We start from the raw sequence: 19550 nt of genomic DNA, 5'->3' as shown, positions 1-19550 counted from the left end.
TCACTTCTTAAAACCCTCCTTAACTCACAATTAACAACACTGCTAGCAAAGAAAAGTCAGAAATCTAACCAAGGTTTTCACACCAATGGTCCCTGCCTAGAGACAAAATATATCTCCAGAACTGTACACAGGATTTTTACTACTTTGGCCAACTGCATGTTTTCCTGTGCATCCAAACACTTTGGGGGGCCCTGCTGCACTGACTGCAGTCCAAACAATCCAGAGGTAAAGCTTTTTCTGCCTCCCACTCCTCACCTGAGCAGCCTGTTCCTTCTTCCTTCGTTCTTCTTCCAGCAAACGACGTTGTTTTTTAGTAAGAACCTCAATGAAGCCTTCACCTGTCATAGAACCAACTTCATTCTCTTCTGCTGTGTTTGACACCCGATTATCAATGATGGTACCTGAACAAAGCATTTACAGGGAAAAAACTGTGCATATCTGTATGCATATAAAGCATTGTAGCTGCACTAATTTGAAGAGTGAATTCCAAATGGGATCCATGCTACAGGAAGGCAAGTTCAGTCATCAGCACTGCAGCTAAGCTTTGAAAGCTAGTCATCATAGTCAACATCTACCAATCACTTAATCCTGCAGGGATTTGCCACAAGATGAGTACACTCCAGTTGGGAGAGCTTCGGAATGTGAGCCATGTGGTAACCTGGGTAACTTTACGTGCAGTAACAACTGAAACAAACCTTGCATCTTTCCAAATATTAGCAAGGACAAAGCAGGCACAGGTACTTTTGAAAACACACCCATCATTTCTGTATACATAAAACCTCAGCTCCATGAACAGCAAAAAGATGAGTCATGGCTTAATGCCAATGGTTTCAGAGATACTAATTTGTTATCTCCCTGTCATGAGCTCAGACTCAAATTCTCCACTCTGGATGCTCTTTTGATCCCTTCACACTACATAAGCTACTTGGGGCTTGAAATTTAACATCTTGGAAACACAGAAATATTTTCCCTAAACCCAAACTTTCTACAGAATAGAGATGAGAGAGACTGTCAGATCTGGCTGAAAGTTTGGGTTTAAAATTTAAAGCCATTTTTATTTTCTATGCTTTCCCTATTTAGATCCACTGGCATTTCTGGTTTGTGTAAATAAGTGGAAAGTAATCTAACTTGGTATTTAACATTACACTGTATTGAATCAGCCTGGCTAGAAGCCAGCCACAATGTTTTATCCCTTTAAAGACACAAATTAATTAAAGCACTCACTTCCATAACTCAGTTCAAATTGTGACAAGGCCTCTCCCTTCTCACTTGTTCTTTGTGCAGTGGATTTGGGCTCCTTCTCTGGCTTTTTACCTGGCCCCTCAGCACTCTCTGAGTTGCCATGGGAAGCTCTGTCCAAGCTGTAAATGGAGTGGCTGCTCCCACCACTGGTGTTGCCAAGGCCTCCTCCTTCTTCTGGAGACCTACAAGGAAAATAGGGAATCAGATTTGTCACTAGAACATGAGTGAAAGTAAAAGAAAAGATTTGGGGTATATTTTCTTTGCCAGGTTTCTAATCACACCTCATTCTTCCCTAGCCTTTGCTAAATTGCAGCAGCTGTTAAATTCTGAGCACAAAGTCCATTACAAGGATGTTACTGGGGAAGTGGGATGGAAACAGAACAATACCTCTACTCATGAGTCAACCAACATGCTGTGCCTGCAACGAAGGTAATACCCTGACTTGTCTCCACAGAGAGGGCTCTGTGCTTCTGTACTGTGTCTCCTACCCTCCTAGAGCACTGCTCTAACAGTTCCCCTGCTCCTCTTTGCAATTAGCACACATTTCTTGACAAGCACCAGGTTAGGGAAAGGGAGAAAAGGAAAGGCTGTCACTGAGAAAAATATAGTTTTTCTATTTTGCTTCTCCTTGAATTTTTTTGCTCCTTTGACCAACATCCACCCATCACTTCCAAGCATTAAACTCACAAGACACACTATAAGGGGACAAAAAAACCCCAACAAAACAACAGCTTTCCCCTTCCCTTGCTTTCCCTCTCTACCTGCACCTTTCCAGACATCAGCTGTCCCCTTCCTTATTCACATATAAACTTTTAGTTACAACATCTAGAAAGTGAGGGACATGGGTCCTAAGAGGACAGAAAACAAAGAACAATTTGTCTATTTATCAGCATTTTAAACCAAATATAATGCAGCTACCTTTTCTTTTCTTTTTTTCTCCTTTCCCTGTAAAGGTGCAACAAGAGAGCTGTCAAATTGGCCTAGGACAAGGCCCACCTAACCCAGCATCCTGTCAAACACCAGATTCTTCACAAGACACTTGCAAGGAAACAGTTAATCACTAGCAACTTCCATAAACCTGGATTCCCAGCATGGAAGCACAGGCATCCATCAGTTGTAACAGACAACAATGAAACCCTTGGATGTCGTAAAGTTGGATAATCAGTGCTGGAAGTCACCTGCACTAGATGGAAAGAAACATTCAACAGCTCTCCATCCACATCCCAGCCCTTCTCCACTCCTCCAGGATCACAGTATCAGATGACAGATAATTGTACATCAGAATGCAACTTTACCTTTTGCTTTTTATCAGCGTCCCATTCTGTTGGCTCTCATATCTGGAAGCTGCTCCCACACCAGTCCTCACAGATTGCTCAGCAAACCCTGCTGGCTCTGCCTTGCGGCTCTGTCTGTCAATCAGAGGCCTTTGGCTGGAGAAGCTCCTCTTTGCTAGCTCCCTCTTCTCTCCCAAGCTGTTATTTCCAAGGCCACCCTCCAGCTGCCCTTCACTTTCTGAAACTCCATCTCGCCTCTCCCGCCGCTCGCTGAAGTCACTGCTTTCAGATGCTGTCTCCCACTCCTCATTGGCATGGTCTGATGAGTTCTGGTAGGACAGCTCAGGAGATCGACTGCCTGAGATGCTGCTCTTCTCTGTGGTGGTTAGCTTGGGTCTTCCAGGCCACTGGCTGGGCAGCAGGTTGGGGCCTCCCTCCTCAGGGTTCCACTGCCCGACTGATTCTCTCTCTTGTCTGAGGCGCCTAAACCGTGGGGGTTTGTCTTGGCGAGGGGGACGCCGCCTCCTGAATGGTCTGTTCTCAATGTTCTCCTGATCTGCAGAGTAATCCTCCTGGAAAAAGTGCCTTTTATCATCCAGATGACTCTCGTCAAAAACCCGGCTGGAGAAGGAATCCACATGCTTGTAAGAATCCTGAACGTAATCCTTGTCAGACTTCTGCCTGCTTCCAAAAGTGTCTGATGGAGAGGTGTGGCTGTACTCCTGCCACCCTGCTCCCCCACTCCTGCCTTGCCACTGGGTGGGTTCCTTACCTATGAAACCCCTCCGCCCGTAGCCAGAGTTGCTCAGCCTCGGTGGCAGTGATCTCCCAAAAGCTCTCGGACCCCTCATCTTAGGATCCAAGCAACCATGATCATCTGAATAGACTTTGTTAGACCTCCAAGACTCTTTGAAGTCTCCTTTTTTCAAATCACTGTCCTCCCTGTCCAGCACAGAGACATCATTACTGTTTTCTGAGCCCCTCTGCCTGCGACGCTTGGGGAGCTCCTCGTATTCCGAGCCTTCACTGTGTGTCTCACTGGCGATCCTGCGCCTGGGTTTGCCTCTGGGGAAGTCCTCTGGCTGGTTGAACTCTCGAAGCCCTCGCCCTCGGCTACTCCTCTGGTTATTATAGACACCCCGGCTGCCCACAACAGCACCTCGACCTCTGAAAGTGAACTCCCTGAAGCCTCTGCCTCGTCCACGCCCTTGACCTCTCCCACCAAAGGCCTGTTCCTCGTCTATGAAGATCCAGTTGCTTCTTTTTGTGGGAGGGAGATCACCAGACTCTCTGGATAGCTTGTTCTCCCAGGTTCTTTCTGGCTTCTCTTCCTCCTCTTCTTCCTCTTCTTCCTCTTGAGATTTCTCAGCCTCTCGGGTAAGGCTGGCTTGGGAAGAACCTTTGTCATCCAACAGGTAGCATGTGGAGTTTAGTACGGGTGCAGAATCATTCAACTCATTTTCTGCTTTCTGGACAGCCACCTTCTCCTTCAGCAGGCGTGAAGTGTCCTCTCCCTCCAGTTTAACCTTCTCCATCTCCTTCTCCTTCTCTTCTACCTTGAGGGCTTTCAGGACTGGTTTTTTAATGGGACCTGACCGCCGTGTCCTTCCCATTTGCTCCTGGTGCTGACCACTGGTGTTGCGGTTCTCAGGAACCCATTCTGTTGTTTCTTCAGAGGGCTGTTTGGTATTAGCTCCTCCTTTCTTCCATGGGTCAGCGCTGAATGACTGCTCATCCCTGGGTGCTTCTTCAGCAACCTCTGCTGCAGTCTCTGAGGGTTTCTGATGGTGGTTGATATCCCAGCCATTATATTCAGGCTTCTTCTCTGCTTGGATAAAATCAGGCTGCAGGGGTGAACACCTCAAGTTTGCATGGCGGGTACCAGTAGGACAGGTTTCCTGCACAGTCTCCTGATGCTGAAACAGAAGATCTTGGCTTATTCTCTGAGAAGACAGGCAGCTGTCAAAATCTGACTGGGCCTTCTTCTCAAAAGCACTCAAGTACTCTTCCCCTCTGTCCTCAAAGAGATCTCGCTGGGTGCTCAGACTGTCTGGCCTTCCAGGAGAAGCTGAGTAACTCTCATTCCTGAGAAAGAAACAAACAAAAAAAAGAAAGTCAGCTAATGCAGAGCACAGCATGCCTGCAGGGGCCCTCAAATCAACAGATGAGATAGAAGATAGCTTCTATGATGGGTAGCAAACTTAAGAAATAACATGAGATTCAGCCTCCAAAAGATGTGGAGATCTGAGAACAAGGAATTGGTTTTCGAAAGTCCCAAAGAACAGGAGACAAACTAGTTAAGTATCAGCATTTTTGTCTCATTATTTCCTGTACCTAACTGTGTACTCTACAGCGCTGGCCCCAAGTTGATCAGTCTCAACTGGCATCAGATTGAAAAAGTCTATATAACTCAGTCTGCAGGCACCTCTATGTAATAAACACTCAGCAGTGGTACCTTGGCTTGTTCAGAGGCATCTTTTGGGTCAACTCTACATCTGCTTTTCAGTAGGTGACGACTTATAGAAGCACTTCTCATCACAGCATGCATGAGGACAGGGGAGCTCTGCACTCACCTGCCATGCAGCCCCTCCATGGTGATGTTGTCAGCCTGTTTTTGATGTGACAGAGAGTACCCTTTGTTCTGCAGAGGTGTGTAGCTCTCCTGGCCCCATATGGGCATAGGGTCCAAGGGAGCAGCTTTCCTTTCCACCTGCCCTGCCTGACAGTTCTGATCTTCAGACCGACAGCTGCTCCCACTGATGGAATCCTGCTGAATCATGGGCTTCATAATTCCTGGGCATGACAAGAGTTCATACTATTAACACTAATCAAGAAGAATTAACAATCTACAGCTAGACTGAGCTAGCCTGTCTACAGCTTGACTCCCCACACTTTCAGGGCAGCAGGTGACTTTAGCCATGGAAACCTTTCTGGTAGAGGGGAGACTGTGCTTGGGAAATATACATCTGGAAGGATGCAGAAAGTGACACAGAGCCCAACCTGCACAGAACACTATCTGCTATCACTGGCCTGGAACCAAGAAGGTGTGTGAAAACAAACCAAAACCTCACAGGAATTATTTATGCATTCTAGTGTTTATATTCACATCTCTAAAGATCAGTAGCAAAGTAGGAAGATGCTAGGAGCACTCAACACGGGCACTACAGGACTTCTCCATCACATTTCTTGAAGAGGGTCTACTAAGGTTTCGTTATGATTAGAGTAACTCCCAAATTGATCCTTTTCATCCAGGAGGCAAGGATCTGCTTTTACACCCACTAGGGCTCCAAAGCTGCTAGGGAAGATCTCCCACTGCAGTGCAGAGGATGGATAGGCAGGTGTCCTTCTCAACTTCTACTCTTACCTCACCAGCTCACATTCTCTCATTGTAACTGACTCCTTCCCTAGAGGTGAGCCACAGCCATCCAGCATGCAAGTCTGGATAGAGGCAAGATGGGTGAAGCACAGCAGCTTTCCAGATATGGACCAACTCAACAGCTATGACAAAGAGAAACACTGAAAACACCTCACCTGAAGGGTGAAGGGCTGAAGGGTAGAAATCCACAGGGGTGCGACTTTGGGCCATGCGAGGGTCCATGTAGGAGGGCATCATCATCCAGCGAGGATCAAAGCCTAGCATCTGAGGGTGTGGTGGGTAGAATGTCCGCTGCGGATGAGAATGGGATGGGGGAGGATAGACTTGCTGCTGCTGCCAGTGCTGCACCTTGTACAGCTGCTCCTGCAGGGAAAAGGGATGGGCTGTCTGACACGAACAGTCACGGTGCCAGGAATAACAGCTGCAGACTGTCCCACCAAAAGGAAACACATTCCACATGTGTTAGAGGCTCAAAAATAGATCAGATGGGAGGGTAGAGCAGATAAGGGCAACTCACTACCAACTGGGAACACAGAAGTTGTTATTCTCCAAATACCCAGAGCATCCAGAAGTACAGGCAGAATCTCACTCCACCATTGGTCATGCCACATGGCCAAATGCAAGGAATCAGCTTCAAAACTGGAGTTTGCATTTTCTCCATGTCTATGAGATACAGATTCCTGTCAAACGTAATTTCCTAATTGAAACCAAAAACTTTACAAGATGTTGCTCTTTGTAGGAAATGCAATTACAAGTTTAGTGTGCATATATATTAGTTCTACTTGTGTTAGCCAAACAGATTAGATAAGAACATCCTAACTCAGTTAGGAGAGCTATTAATATTTTACAGTATTTCCTGGGCATCTTCCATAAGTAAGATGACACTTTCAGGTTACTTCCTGCATGGCCAGTCCACCTGCCATTAGCTGAGAACTGTCATGATGTTAAGCTGATCTGACAGTTAACTTTTGCTAAAGGTCCAAGCACCTGTATTTGAAGGGAGCTTTGTGTTCCAAAGAAAGCTTTTTTAAAGGTAAACAGGTCCAGTTAACATTAAATACATCTATTTACCTACCAAACTTTCCATTATTTTTTCTTACTAAACTTGTAACAGTGTCAGATACTTTACCCACTTATAAAAAAAAAAGCCAATCCCCTAACACAGAACAAGAAACACACCCTTAAATCTGAACCTGACACATCACTATAGCAAGAGAGATACTCAGACAAATGCAGAGAATATATCTAAGTTATCTAGTGCTCCACTATCTTGGAGAAAACATTTCATTAATGATACCAACACTATTTTTTTATTTTGTTCTTTTCACAGAACCACTGCTACCAAAGTAGCAATTTAAGGCAGCCAAAATACAAACTGCACATACATATTAAGGATGCAGAGGATAAAGGAAAATAAACTGAAAATTTCATGTTCTTCCAGTAGCAATGACCTGTGACATTATTAGCATGACAGCAAAGACATCCAATTATTTTTAGTTTAAGAGCTTCTCTTTTAAAGAGTCACTTTAGCAGTGTTTGCTGCTGTACATTTGAATAATAAAAATGTCAACTGCCCAAGAACAAGCACAGGGGAACATCCATACAAGAGCAATTACTGAGCTTCCAAACAAAAATCAAATGTGAGCTCTTCACTAAGGTTTGCAGCAGCACTGACTGTATCACATTTCAAGTGGTTATTCTACGAAGAACAGCATTAACTTTCCATTATCTCAAGCGTGGATATTCTGTCCCTTGCTTTGACTCTGCTGCCCTAGGGAGGCACTCCCTGCATCTGGATGAGGAGCTGGTACATATGGCACAAACAGCACTGCAAGGACAGGCAAGATCCAAGATATATAAAGCAGTTCAGGCTGATCTCTCAGAACCCCAGAAGAGAATTTTCAATGAGACAAAAATGACACAATTAAGACCAAATGCACTTACAGTGCGAAGAAAATACTGATTTGAAAGAAAATGCTGGTGAGGTAGTAGTAGATGAGAGCAGATATTGAGGACCACCTATCTGCAAAGGCAGAAGGTAGAAGCATGCCACTTTGCAATTCTCACATTCAGCCCAAAAACAGAGATTCAGCCACCTGCCGTCCTAAGCGGAGTTTTGCCCTGCAGGCAACTGTTGCCCAAACCTACCAGAGCAAAGGCACAGCAAATGCAAAGGAAACAGAAGCAGCTGATCCCCAAAGGTTCTCCTTTCCCTTGGCCTGTATTTTCAGCTCCCAGTCACTGCAGTAGTGCTGAATCATCTTGTGCCAGGGAATAAGATGTCCACCAGATTCATTGCCAGCCAAAGGCATTACAGATTTCTCTAGATCAGGCCTACAGCAAGGCAGCCAGTCCACTGCTGCTCTCCTGACCTTGGACATGGAAGCAGAACACACCAAGATTCTGCATACACACATTTGCAAACCAAAGCTCTGCTCCAAACTACAATCCTATTATTTCAATGTCAGGACACACGCAGACAATGGTGCCAAACAAGTCACCATTTCTGACCACAGGGTCTCCTTTCTTCCAGGCAAGTGACAAACATGACCACAATAGCTGCAGCATCACAGGGTACACAGAAAATTCGTGTAACCTATTGAGAGGCTTTCTACCCCTGTCAGGTAGGGGCAAAAGTGACCCAAAAGCACTGAAAAAGGACAGAGTAAAACCCCCACTCATCAACTCCCAGCCCAAAGACAATTCTTTGGTTATATGACTGCATTGAGAACCAAGCAAACACAATGGCTTCGTGGCCATTCAAAGGAAGAGGGGTGGGTGTGTCACACCTATTACCTGTTGCTGTTGCTGCTGCCTCTGGAACCGCGGGGGAAGAGACTTCTGGTATTTGTTGAATTCCTGTGCTGGGGAGGGAGCTTCTCTGAGCTCCTCCTCACTGCTGCTTTGTGCTGCTGGAGCAGAAGTCTCCTCTTCCTGAGAGCCAGCAGTGACATCCTGTGTGTGAAACTCAGGGGTTGCTGCAGAGAAGGAAACAGGCATGGAGAAGCCCTGCTTGTGAGTGTGCCACCAAAACATACACAAGCATGGGCATGTCCAGACTGTGTTACGTGATTGAACTTTGTAATAATCACACGTAGCACCTCACACAATCTCCCTAATTGGTCTTGACAGCTCTAGAATAGCTTTAGATGGCTTTGTCCATCTTATTTTAGTGATAAAAACTCAGATCCCCCTTCTGCTCAAGCACTGTGGGAGAAAGTCCATTTTCCTGTTACTCCTTAAACCTGCCAGCACTTACTGATAACCAGTTCTCTCATCTGTGGCCCATAAACACTTATCTTAATATCATAATCCAAACATGAAAAAGATCAAGAGGCTCATTCCAACAGGGCCTCTAAATACAGATGACCAAGCATAAAGGCAACTGAAGATGTTTCCACTTGTTTAAATAGGAGTTTTTTTCTTTTAAATGAACCTTCATCACCAATCCAAAATACCTTGCAGAATACACAGAGTAGATGACCTCTCAAGCGCAAATGAAGTACTCTCTGAATGCTCCCTCCCTGGAACACCCCCAAACTTCAGGTACAATAGCAAAAAAGGCAAGGCAAGCAGCATGGGTTTTTTTACCTCTACGGAACACATGACCATTCTCTTGCACAGCACTTTTCTCTGTGCTCGGGGGCCGTGGGTCTTCATTCTCTGCATGTTTCTGGGATTCCCCACTCTTCTGAGCCAGCTTGCATTTCTGATCAAGTTGCTTCAGCTTTGCAGCACAGGCTGCCAGACGTTCCTCCCTGGCTCGCCGCTCCTCCTCTTCCCGTCGTCTCCTGGCTCTCTCAACAGCCTCAGAGATCTCAGAGTGCACAAACTTTTGCCTCAATGGCACCTTTTCTTCTTTTTCCTCAAGGGACTGCTGTCTGAGAATACTTCCCAGTGCAGGCTTCTGCAAAAGGAAAAACATTCCTCAATAAGCATAACCCAAACATTTCCTGTATCTTAAGCTTTGAGAAGAAATTCTCACACACTGAGAAAATCCCACCCAACTCTCTCTCCAAAGACAGCCAAAAATCCCCCTTTTGATAGAGGGAACTACTGCCAATCTGGTTCAATGGCTATTTTCTCACTGTCTGATAACCCCACTGCTTTGAACCACCTCCAACTCCTACGAGGAGTGTTACGCAGATGGGTTTCTCTTCAGATGGATGTAAAAAAGAAATTCCTCAGCTTTCTGTTTTTAATAAGATGTCAAACTGGCCTCATAAGGACAGTGGTAGGTTGCATCCAGCAGCAACAGCCCATGCACATGAGTTCAACCTACCTGGTATTCAGATGCAGAGCTCCAGCCATTCAGCTTCCTTGGAGGCTGCTGTGAATCCTGCACTTTCCGGACTGACCGGGACAAGCTAACTGAGTCACTCCAATTCTTCCCTTCCTCCAAGGTGTGTTTAACATCCGCACTGTCTGCAGAGCTCAGGGACAACTGTCGTTGCCTTCTGGGATCCCAGCTGTTCCTGTCATATAAACAGCTTTGCTATTACATTTGCTACTTGCCTGAAAAAGCACATTTTTACCAAGTGGCAAAGGAAGCCGATTGTAACAGAAAAGATAAAACCCCCCACAAAACTAACAAGAAATCCACCAGAACAAGCAATGCACTTTCCCTCCTAAGTTGTACAGAAGTAATGCCATTGTGCAGCAAGATAAAGGTAAGACAAAGAGGAACAAAAGGTCTGGCATCCTGGCAGTAAGCTTCAAGACCCATACACATCCTTGAGGCCCACTCAAACAACAGCCAGTTGAAACAACAAAGTCATAGTATCAATCAGGGGAATCAAGCCTCACCATTTAGAACAAGTTCCTGGTATTGTCTACTTTTACTGAAACAACTGCAGGTGCCAATACAGCCACTTCTTACCACTTCTGTCGTCCATCTTTCAGAGTTTCTTCCTCTTCCTCATCTTCACTGAACTTTAGTTTCTCAGAGTAATCCACTTCATCATGAATGCCTATGCAAGCAGGATTGGACAAGGTGTATGTGAGAGGAAAGAAATGTGTCCCCTGTCACGATAAAGCTTATGCTCTCTCTAAACCAGAGAATACATAGGCTTGGTATAAACTTACTTTGAAAACCAAATTTCCACCATAGATAGTGAAATTGAGAATAGTGTGGACACACACTGCTGAACAGTCAGGCAAGTCCCAGAAAAGGAGCATCAAGCAATAGGAGAATGGAGGCTGCAAATGAGGCAACAGCTGCCAAGCTACACTGAGTGTAACTGCATACTGAATGCAATGACTGAAAAGGTAGAACAAACTTGTCTTCCCAGCAGCCAGCCTGCTATCTCCCTGCTATTTGGTGTTTTCAGGTTTTAGGAGTCTTCAGATCCAGTTCCTTGAGCACAGTGTGATGGAAGGATCAGAAGGATCCATTGTGTCATCATTTACACCAACAGCAATTTTACAGCTACAAAGACCATTCTTTGTTTCTCTTTCTTCCTTCTGTGACAGTGAAACAGAGCCACCAGAATATCCTGGCTATCTCATGCTTCAGGGAGAACTTAGTACTTCGGTTCACCTCTTAAACTGTTGCCTGAAGGTAGAGAATGAAAGCACTTTACCTGCCCATCCATCATCTGCATCATTGTCTAGTTCATCCAGCCCCTTCAGGTTCTCTGCATTGATAATGGTGGGCCGAGGTGCTCGCTCCATTTGCTGCCGAACAGGACGTGTTGGGCGAGACAGGCTGAGCCTGTTCTCTTTTCTGCAGGGAAATGCAAAGTGGTTAATAAATAGCTAACAGTTAAGAAAATGTAGAGCTGAGTTTATAAAAGTGAACCAAATCATTCTACAATTCTATGAATCTGTTATTTCTGTCATGTGCTTGCATGCAAGGACTCCAAGTCTCTTTCTCCCTGTCCAACATCGTTTCTTTCACTTGTCTAACCTTGTACCCACACCCCCGGGGCTTACAAATTGGAGCTTCAACCCTTCCAGTCCAGGATCACACACAATTACTTCTCACATCCACCTGCTCTTCAGACACACAGTGCTTACAGTCCTGCAACACTTCAGATGTTACTACAGTTGGAACAAAGTACTGTTGCTTTGGGTAAATATATCAGGTTGCATCAGTGACTGCCTGCAGCTTCACCCACACAGCTGGGTCCCTGGCCCAAATTCTTGCATAAAGGTTCATGTCACACCCCAAACCTGCCTCCTAAGTGGAACAGTCACAGCAGCCTTACCCATCCTGGTCATTCATCTGGTATTGTCTGAAAGGTACTCGGGGCTCAAGGCGAAGCTGAGGAAGGGGGAAAGACCCTCGGTCCAATGGTGCAGGGGTCTCAGATGGCTGTGGACACATCTGGAACAAGGCAAAGCAAAACAGTTTGGTTTTTCTCCTAGCCACAGGAAGGCTTATCCAGATTAGATTACAACACAAGCACAGTAGCTCCATCCACACAAAGGGAAAACAAACATTTAACATCTGGCTGCCTAACAGGCTGTGAGCTAGTGGCTACCTTCTCCAGTTCCAGAGGGAAAGCAGCAACTTTTGCTTGGGCTGAGCAGGGTTGTGCTACACTACTCTAGCACGAAAAGGGGAATGCACAACAGGTGAAACTAAAAGCAGATCAAGAGCAGGATCCCTGAGCAAGACCTGGGAAGTGAGAGTCCAGAAAACAGACATCTCCTCTGACTTCAATTCACATCCACAGTCAGGACATTACACAAATGTGTGAAAAGGTTAACTTACAAAAGCAGGTAGCATGTCATGGTATGTAGGTGGTTGGTAGACGTTTCCCATGAACTGTGAAGCCCCTTTGCGGAGGGGCTGAGCTGGGCGGAGAGACGGCTCCTTGGCATCGCTGGCTGAGGGGGAGGCTCCGTCTCCAGTGCTGGAGGTTTTGCTGCCCAGCTCAGCAGGGGAGGTGGTCAGAGATGTGGCAGAGGTTATGTTCCTCCCACCGCCCTCCCTCCAACTGGTGACATCTGGAAAGGATGTTAATTATTAGGATGTTAATTATTATGTTAACATTTGTAAATGCAGACAAAGTCGCTCTGCCAGGAAGTCTCAAAACCCAAACGCTCTGGGTCAAGCCCTGATTACACTGAGCATCTAGAAAAACATCAGGGACCAAGGAAAATTTCCACATGTGTTTATTTTCCTAAGAGATTCACAGCATCAGCAATTACTAAGTAACTGTTGCACCAGTAGCATCCTCATTTGTAAATAAGCCTAAATTCTAACCAGCTCTGCTCCGCACCTCCACAGTCCTTTTACTCTGTAGAATTAAGGCAAAATAGATCATGCACAAGCACTCAAAGAGAAGCCACGTAACACTACCCACTTATTTCACTTGTGGCTCCCCTAGCCCAGGGGGAAGAGGCCTGCTTTGCAACATCACACAGCAATTTCTATTAAACAGTGCACCAGAAGACAGCCCATTCTTAGCTGTCTGGACCACAGCACTCAGCCAGTGAACATCAGTCAATCTGTGGTCATTTGCTAAGCAGCTTGGCACACGCAAGCTCACAAAAGGGTGAAAGGAAACAGAGGATGGAACAATCTGGTACTACAATGAACTGGCATACCCTTGCCCAGAATACAGTCTCTGGGGTTATGGTTAAAGCAGCAAGACCCAATCATTCACTCACTCTGGGGGCGGAGGCTTGGTCCTGGCCCATACGACGGATCTAAGGCGCCCTTTTCTTTGCCAACCTTGTCCTGCACACCAGCTGCTTTCAGCGTCGGAAATTCCTCGGGAGAGAAGGATAACAGTCGGCTTGAGGCCCTTGAACCTGTTAGACAAATAAGTGTGGGACTCAGATTTTTCCACTCTTTCAATTTCCGTACAAGATCATCCTGGAATCACATTTCCCGAGTATATGGGCCTTCAGCATATTTCAAATCAAATTAGTATCATACCAGCACCTCAGCTCACATCCAAAACACCCTCAGACACTGTCACCAACACCACAACACATGTTCTCACCCAATACTCCCACACTTGTAACTCAAGATCTTCATTTAAATCCTCACGTTTAACAAAGTCACAGGGAACTTTCTCAGCTTCCAATTACTTTTGTGAAGCACAAAATTCAGACTGAGGCAACAATAAAAATTCTTCAAGGTCACTTCTAGATGATACCTCGTTATCAAGTATTTGACAGCTCTATTCAGACTCTTTTTTGCTCCAATCTCACTCCACAGGGAAGTCTATTGTTATGATCTCTGGCAATACACTTGGTGAAAGACCATGGGTAAGGATCCAGTGCTATATGTTCTGCTCTGCCTTACTTCCTGCTGCAACATTTTTAAGATTCAGATCAGGCCAGATTCATTTCTAATCACAGGCAAACTGTCTCGCCATCAGCCACCCTAGACAGCATTCTGTCCACTCTGATCTGCCAGTGACCAGAAAACAAATCTTCACTTTCTGGAACTTACACACTGCACAAGACCACCCATCTGAAGATCTCCCAGGGAAGATACTGCAACTGCTCTGTTTCTGTTTATCGTACTCACCACCTTCTTGTCCTGCTGGCTTTCCATTCAGCTGTGCCCATGACTTTGGTCCACCTGGCACTGAATTTGTACTCTGAAACAAAACACAAAAAAAAATCCAGTGCCCACAGATAAGTGAAGTTTCATGACTGTTTCTCATTTCCTGGCTGGCACCTGCTCCAGATGTCACTGGATACCATGGATTTCCCCAGTTTCTTGCTGGGACTAAAGCTAGCTGCCCTCCACTCCAGTGTACTACCACACTACAGCAAAAGTCCTTCTATCTGTCCTGCCTCTCATCTCTCTGCTCATCTTCAACTATTTCCTCAAAACATTTTCTCTTGCTTTTCTCCTTTTTTTCCTTTTAATCAAGCTTTCTCTCTGTTCTGTTGGCCAAATGGTCCCTCTTAATTGTTGGGATTTGTTTCATACTACACCCCACCTTGAAGGCTCCCCTACTTCCTCACGCATTTATCACTCTTCTCTGCAAAATTTAACTCTGTCTTGATTTTTTCTTGAAAAAAATGTAACTCTGTTAACTCTGTTTAACTCTGTCTTGATTTTTTCTTGAACTGTCTTGATTTTCCTGAATCTCAAAGGCTGGAAGTTTGCTTTAACTATCAGTGTGAAATCTGCAGCAGAAGTCCAGGTCCCTACACACCTTGAGGAAGCTTTCTTACTTGGCAGTAACTTTTTCAAATCCTGACACTGGCTACTTCTCCCACATGACCTGATCACCTCTTATCAAGTCTCATCAGCCTGGAAGCAAGAGCTGGATCTGTTGTCACCAAACTACACTTTAATTAGACCCAAAGTGAAATAATTTATAAGTGTTAAGCAACCATTCCACATTCCAACCATTTCTTCTAGATGAAGACAGACTTTCATCATGAACACACTTGAAAGGTACAGAGGTAATATCCACAGAACAGCAGCCCAGAATTACCAGGGTACAGTAACCTGGAATCAAGACAGTCAATTCTACAAGAATTGATTATACAGGAGCTGTTCTGTAAATTAGTTTGCTGATTCTTACTTGTGTGCAAGGCAACACAGACGACTAAAGAAAACTCTCAAGCTGTCTTGGGGATGAGGGGAAGCAGGGTGGCAGTCACAAAGACTGCTTGCACCTACCTCCTGACTGACTGACTGTGTCGGCTTCTGTAAACTGGAGACAGATTTCTGCAAACCCTGCTGCGGCAGCGACTCCTGCAGCTGTGCAGCCGTTGCACTGGAACTGAAAAGAGACAGCAAAGGTGAGAGCAAAGGGGAAGGAAGACAATAGACAAAACAACTCTGGCAATACAGCAGTTGCTAAAAGATCAAGCTAAAAGTGGCTCTACACTGGCATGGACAACAGAGAACTGACCAGTGTAAGGTCCAACACACAGCACAGCACTGCTGCTGTCAGCCTAACAAAACTTCCTACCTCTTTTGGTCTGGCTGATCCTGCTTGTTTGCCCATCCTGTACCGTCCTTCGGTACTATAATGATGTTGGGGTCGTTTCCTTTGTTCTCAGACTTCAAGCTAGGCAAATTTGCAGGAGGTGGCATACGCCGGGCAGCAGCAACTTTCCCAAGACTCTGTAAGCCATGTCTAGGAATAACTAGTGAGAAAGGAAAAAAGACAGGTCAGAGAGGGCTATATCCTGCTAGATAAGTAACCTTAATTCGCATTTTGTGGCTGGGTGCAGTCCCAACAGAGCTGTGTGACAAGCAGCACCAGTGCTGCTATGTCAACATCCAGGTCAGTTCCCACAGGACCACAGTGAGAGGTAGCATCTGTTGTAGCAGCTGGCTGACAGGCTGCCTCCTGAAACAGCAGGGATGGAGAGAGAAATGATTCTCCCTAACAGAAAATGCCCACAGAGCATTCTACCTACCTATGAAGACACTCATGTCAACAAGGAGAAGCAGCATTGCCCTTAAACAGCCAGGGAATGGTCACTCAACCCCACCTCTCAGCAGACAGACCAGTAATCTAACCCAGGAGGAGTCCCAAGGTCTAGATTTTCCAGATATACCCACCAAAATCACATTTATTAACATGGCATTTTATTTTCTTTGGTTTTCTACTCCTACACCAAACACAGAGCCAGTCAAGCCAGCGTTGCCATTTTTTTTAACTCCATCGCCTACTTTTGGTCACATCTTCACTGCAAAATTAACTCACGTTCTTCCCCAGAGGCCTTCATTCCTCAATTCTCACCTCACACAAGGTCTGACCAACCTAAGGCACTTCAGTCAGCCTAAAGCGCCGGTAAAGCTTTTACTCAGTTTTGCAAGCTGACCACACTGCAACAAGGACACAGGCTAAACAAAAGGACCAGCAGTTGTTTTGCCTCAATTTCTCCCTGTCTCTAAAGTAAGAGCAGCACAAAAAAACTGCAGACATTTTCCCTGAAGTCCTAAAGAAACACAGGCTTAGACACCAAACAGCTATGCAACCCAGCTGCTTCTCACTGGGCATCCTATCCACAGGGCCAAAAACCTGGACCATTTCTGAACCATTTCTTGGAAGAAACCAAAAGGAGCTTTCTGGAGGCATTTCTTACCTGTAGTTCTGATAGCTTCTATTGACTTTCCTTTATACTTATCAAACAGGCTGAGAGTTGAGTACTTGCTTTTCCCATCCTTTCCCTTGGTTATTTGCCCCAAACGATCGGACATTGCGATGAAATGTCATCTAGTAAGGAAATTTCTCTGCGCCGCTCCCGATCTGCCTTTTAATGAAAGAGAACCAGGGAGAGGCCATCAAACAGACTGTACAGCCACATCAAAAGTAAAAAGTAAAACACGCACAGCTGCTAGAACTGGAGACAGTTGATGAGCAGACATAAAGTTATAAGGTTTCAACTACCCCTCCTTCCCCTTTTAGTCACAAGAAGCTTGTGGGATTTAAGATTCATAAATTGAAAAGCTGCAAGAAGATACTTCTCACAGCAGGATTGTTGTTTTGGCCACTCCAGTACTTAGAGATGAGTTTTTTGAGAAGTGAGTTTCCTGAGCATGAGAGTGGAAGAAAGGATGCTCAACACAGTTCATGCTTTACAAGAATAAGCCTAACAATAAGCAGCCATGCACAAGCATTCCTAAACATAAATGACAACCTATCCCACACTGGACTTTACCCCTGGGTTTGCCACTGAAGCACTGGTTTGTAATGTTTAGGATTATGGTTCCACACTGGCCACAGTTAATGGCTCACACCAGCAACTAATGCTTTGAAAGCATCACTCAAAGGCAACAGCTATTTCATCAATTTCTTTTTTCCGCATATGCTCAACATACAAGACAGTCAAGGAGTCTAAAAAAACTTTTCACATGAAGCAGGTTCAGACCTGTGGATTCAACACTTCTACTACAAAACCTTTATAGGTTATATTGCTTTATAAAAAAAATATATTTCTCTCTTGCTGGCATCTTCAACATTTTTAGCTATAAAAATGCTTCTCACAATGCATGTGGTTTGTTAATTATTCATTCTGATCTTTGCTGGCACAGCCTCCTGTGATTAACACCCTTTATGCAGGCAGTCTCTATACTAAACACTTTTTAGCTGCTGGAGCCCAGGACAAAGCCTAAACACACACGCTGAAGGTCAACTTTTATGTCAGAAAAGAAACTTTATTTACTTTCAATGGACCTTTCTTTCATTTTTTTTTAAACATAATACTCTGCTAATCTAACACTGTCACACATAATTGAGATTTCTACATTTCTAGTTGTAAAGCCTCCACTTCAAGCCAGTTGGCAGTTCTATTATACTGCCTGCTAGGTCCCATCTTACGGCTAACAACAACAAATATATACATATATATACAGGACTTTCCTACTCTTCACCTGCCATGTAACTCACTCAGCTGAAAGCACACTTCAGATGCAGTCAGGAATCACTCTTTCAGAAAGAAACTGTATGACCAGAGGCTACAACTCCCACGACCTTATCAAACATGATTGCCAGCTAAGGAGATTAGTCCCTCACACATTATGTACAAAATAAAGCACAGAGCACAAACATCCAATTTGAGAATGTACTGTGATCTACAATTCCCAACTTGAGTAAAGCCCATCTAAGCACTGCTGCCAGGGGCAAGTTTTTGAGCAAAAAAAAAAGCCAGCATTCTTGAGGCACCTTGTCCTGCAGAGTAGCAAAATCAATGTCTGGCTCTAGTCTGGTTCAGTCTTTCCTCAGATGGTCACCATGTGCCAAAGAAAACAAAAGATCCTCCCTCACTTGCCCATTTCCACTGTATTTTATTAGTAGGACAGACATAAAAGAGAAAGGGAGAAAAAACACTGATTAGCCCAGATTTGGCAGGGAAGCAGAAGCCAGGCTGAGAACAATGATCTGTTTAAACTAGCAGAGTTGAAGGGAGCCCCAGACCTGAGCACATAGCTAAGGGTGCTGCACACCAGTCCTCAGCTGCTCTGGCACAAGCAGAGCCACCTGTTAGTACAGGTATATTAAGCCTTGCAGAGACAACCACATCAATCCTGTATCAACCTCACACTCCCAAACAATAAAATCCACTTTGAGGTTTAGAAAACATACCAGATAAAATTAGTAGGCATTAGGAAAAATAAATAAATACATTCAAGAACAATGATATCACGTTCAGGAGTTAGCTGGTGATCAGAAAATCCCTAAACAGAAGATTCCTGAAAATCAGCCTGCAAACAGCATGTTGGGTAAGGCTGCCAAAGAGAAACCCTGACAGCCCGTTATGTAACTGGGTCTCAGCTGCCTCTTTATTACATCTTCTATCATTAAAAGGATGCAGGATGAATAAACAGCCACTTCAGAGCAGAGGAGCTGGGGACACATCAGGATAAAGCCCCTTGTCAAACTTTCTGGGACAGCCACAACTGCTGTCTGGGTAAGTGAAATTCACTTTTAACTCCTTCAAGGCTTTGAAACTGAAAATGTGAAACACAGCTTTGTTTCTGTTACCTGTGAGCTGCAAAGGGGAAAACAAGTCCATGGGGGGTGAGGCAATTTCTATAGGGTCACTGTGCAATGAGGCTGCAGAGGAACTGAGCCTCCTGGGAGCCTGTCTGTCCTGACAGCAGCTGCAGATTTGAGCTGGTTCATGGTGGGAAGTGGTCAGGGGGATCAGTCAGCACCCAGGTCACCCAGGTCACAGAGCCTCCAAGGCTGTCACAACACTGGACTATTTTCCACTAC

The 19550-nt window shown here is 45.1% G+C and overlaps 1 protein-coding gene across 13 annotated transcripts in view; it reads right to left on the bottom strand.

Annotated features, from left to right (window-relative positions):
- Positions 1-19550, bottom strand: part of PRRC2B (proline rich coiled-coil 2B) — a 48214-nt gene that overhangs the window by 17389 nt on the left and 11275 nt on the right. For 10 of the 13 annotated variants that reach the window (XM_030461455.1, XM_030461451.1, XM_030461449.1 and 7 more), the window contains 17 exons: positions 16918-17085; positions 15792-15969; positions 15497-15599; positions 14384-14456; positions 13513-13656; positions 12611-12846; positions 12102-12220; positions 11475-11617; positions 10772-10862; positions 10175-10367; positions 9484-9799; positions 8689-8870; positions 6048-6255; positions 5090-5309; positions 2538-4601; positions 1225-1424; positions 256-401 (listed from right to left, as the gene is read on the bottom strand). In XM_030461455.1, the coding sequence (XP_030317315.1) occupies positions 256-401; positions 1225-1424; positions 2538-4601; positions 5090-5309; positions 6048-6255; positions 8689-8870; positions 9484-9799; positions 10175-10367; positions 10772-10862; positions 11475-11617; positions 12102-12220; positions 12611-12846; positions 13513-13656; positions 14384-14456; positions 15497-15599; positions 15792-15969; positions 16918-17032 (4731 nt within the window). In that variant the 5' untranslated portion in view covers positions 17033-17085. The remainder of the gene's footprint in view (positions 1-255; positions 402-1224; positions 1425-2537; positions 4602-5089; positions 5310-6047; positions 6256-8688; positions 8871-9483; positions 9800-10174; positions 10368-10771; positions 10863-11474; positions 11618-12101; positions 12221-12610; positions 12847-13512; positions 13657-14383; positions 14457-15496; positions 15600-15791; positions 15970-16917; positions 17086-19550) is intronic. The other 3 variants (XM_030461448.1, XM_030461450.1, XM_030461453.1) reach the window with 1 other exon arrangement.

This window comes from Calypte anna, chromosome 17 (genome assembly GCF_003957555.1).
Source record: "Calypte anna isolate BGI_N300 chromosome 17, bCalAnn1_v1.p, whole genome shotgun sequence".
In the NCBI taxonomy this organism is placed as follows: Eukaryota; Metazoa; Chordata; class Aves; order Apodiformes; family Trochilidae; genus Calypte; species Calypte anna.
The sequence above is the reverse complement of the archived record's forward strand: the minus strand, read 5'-3'. Positions and strand labels throughout refer to the sequence as shown.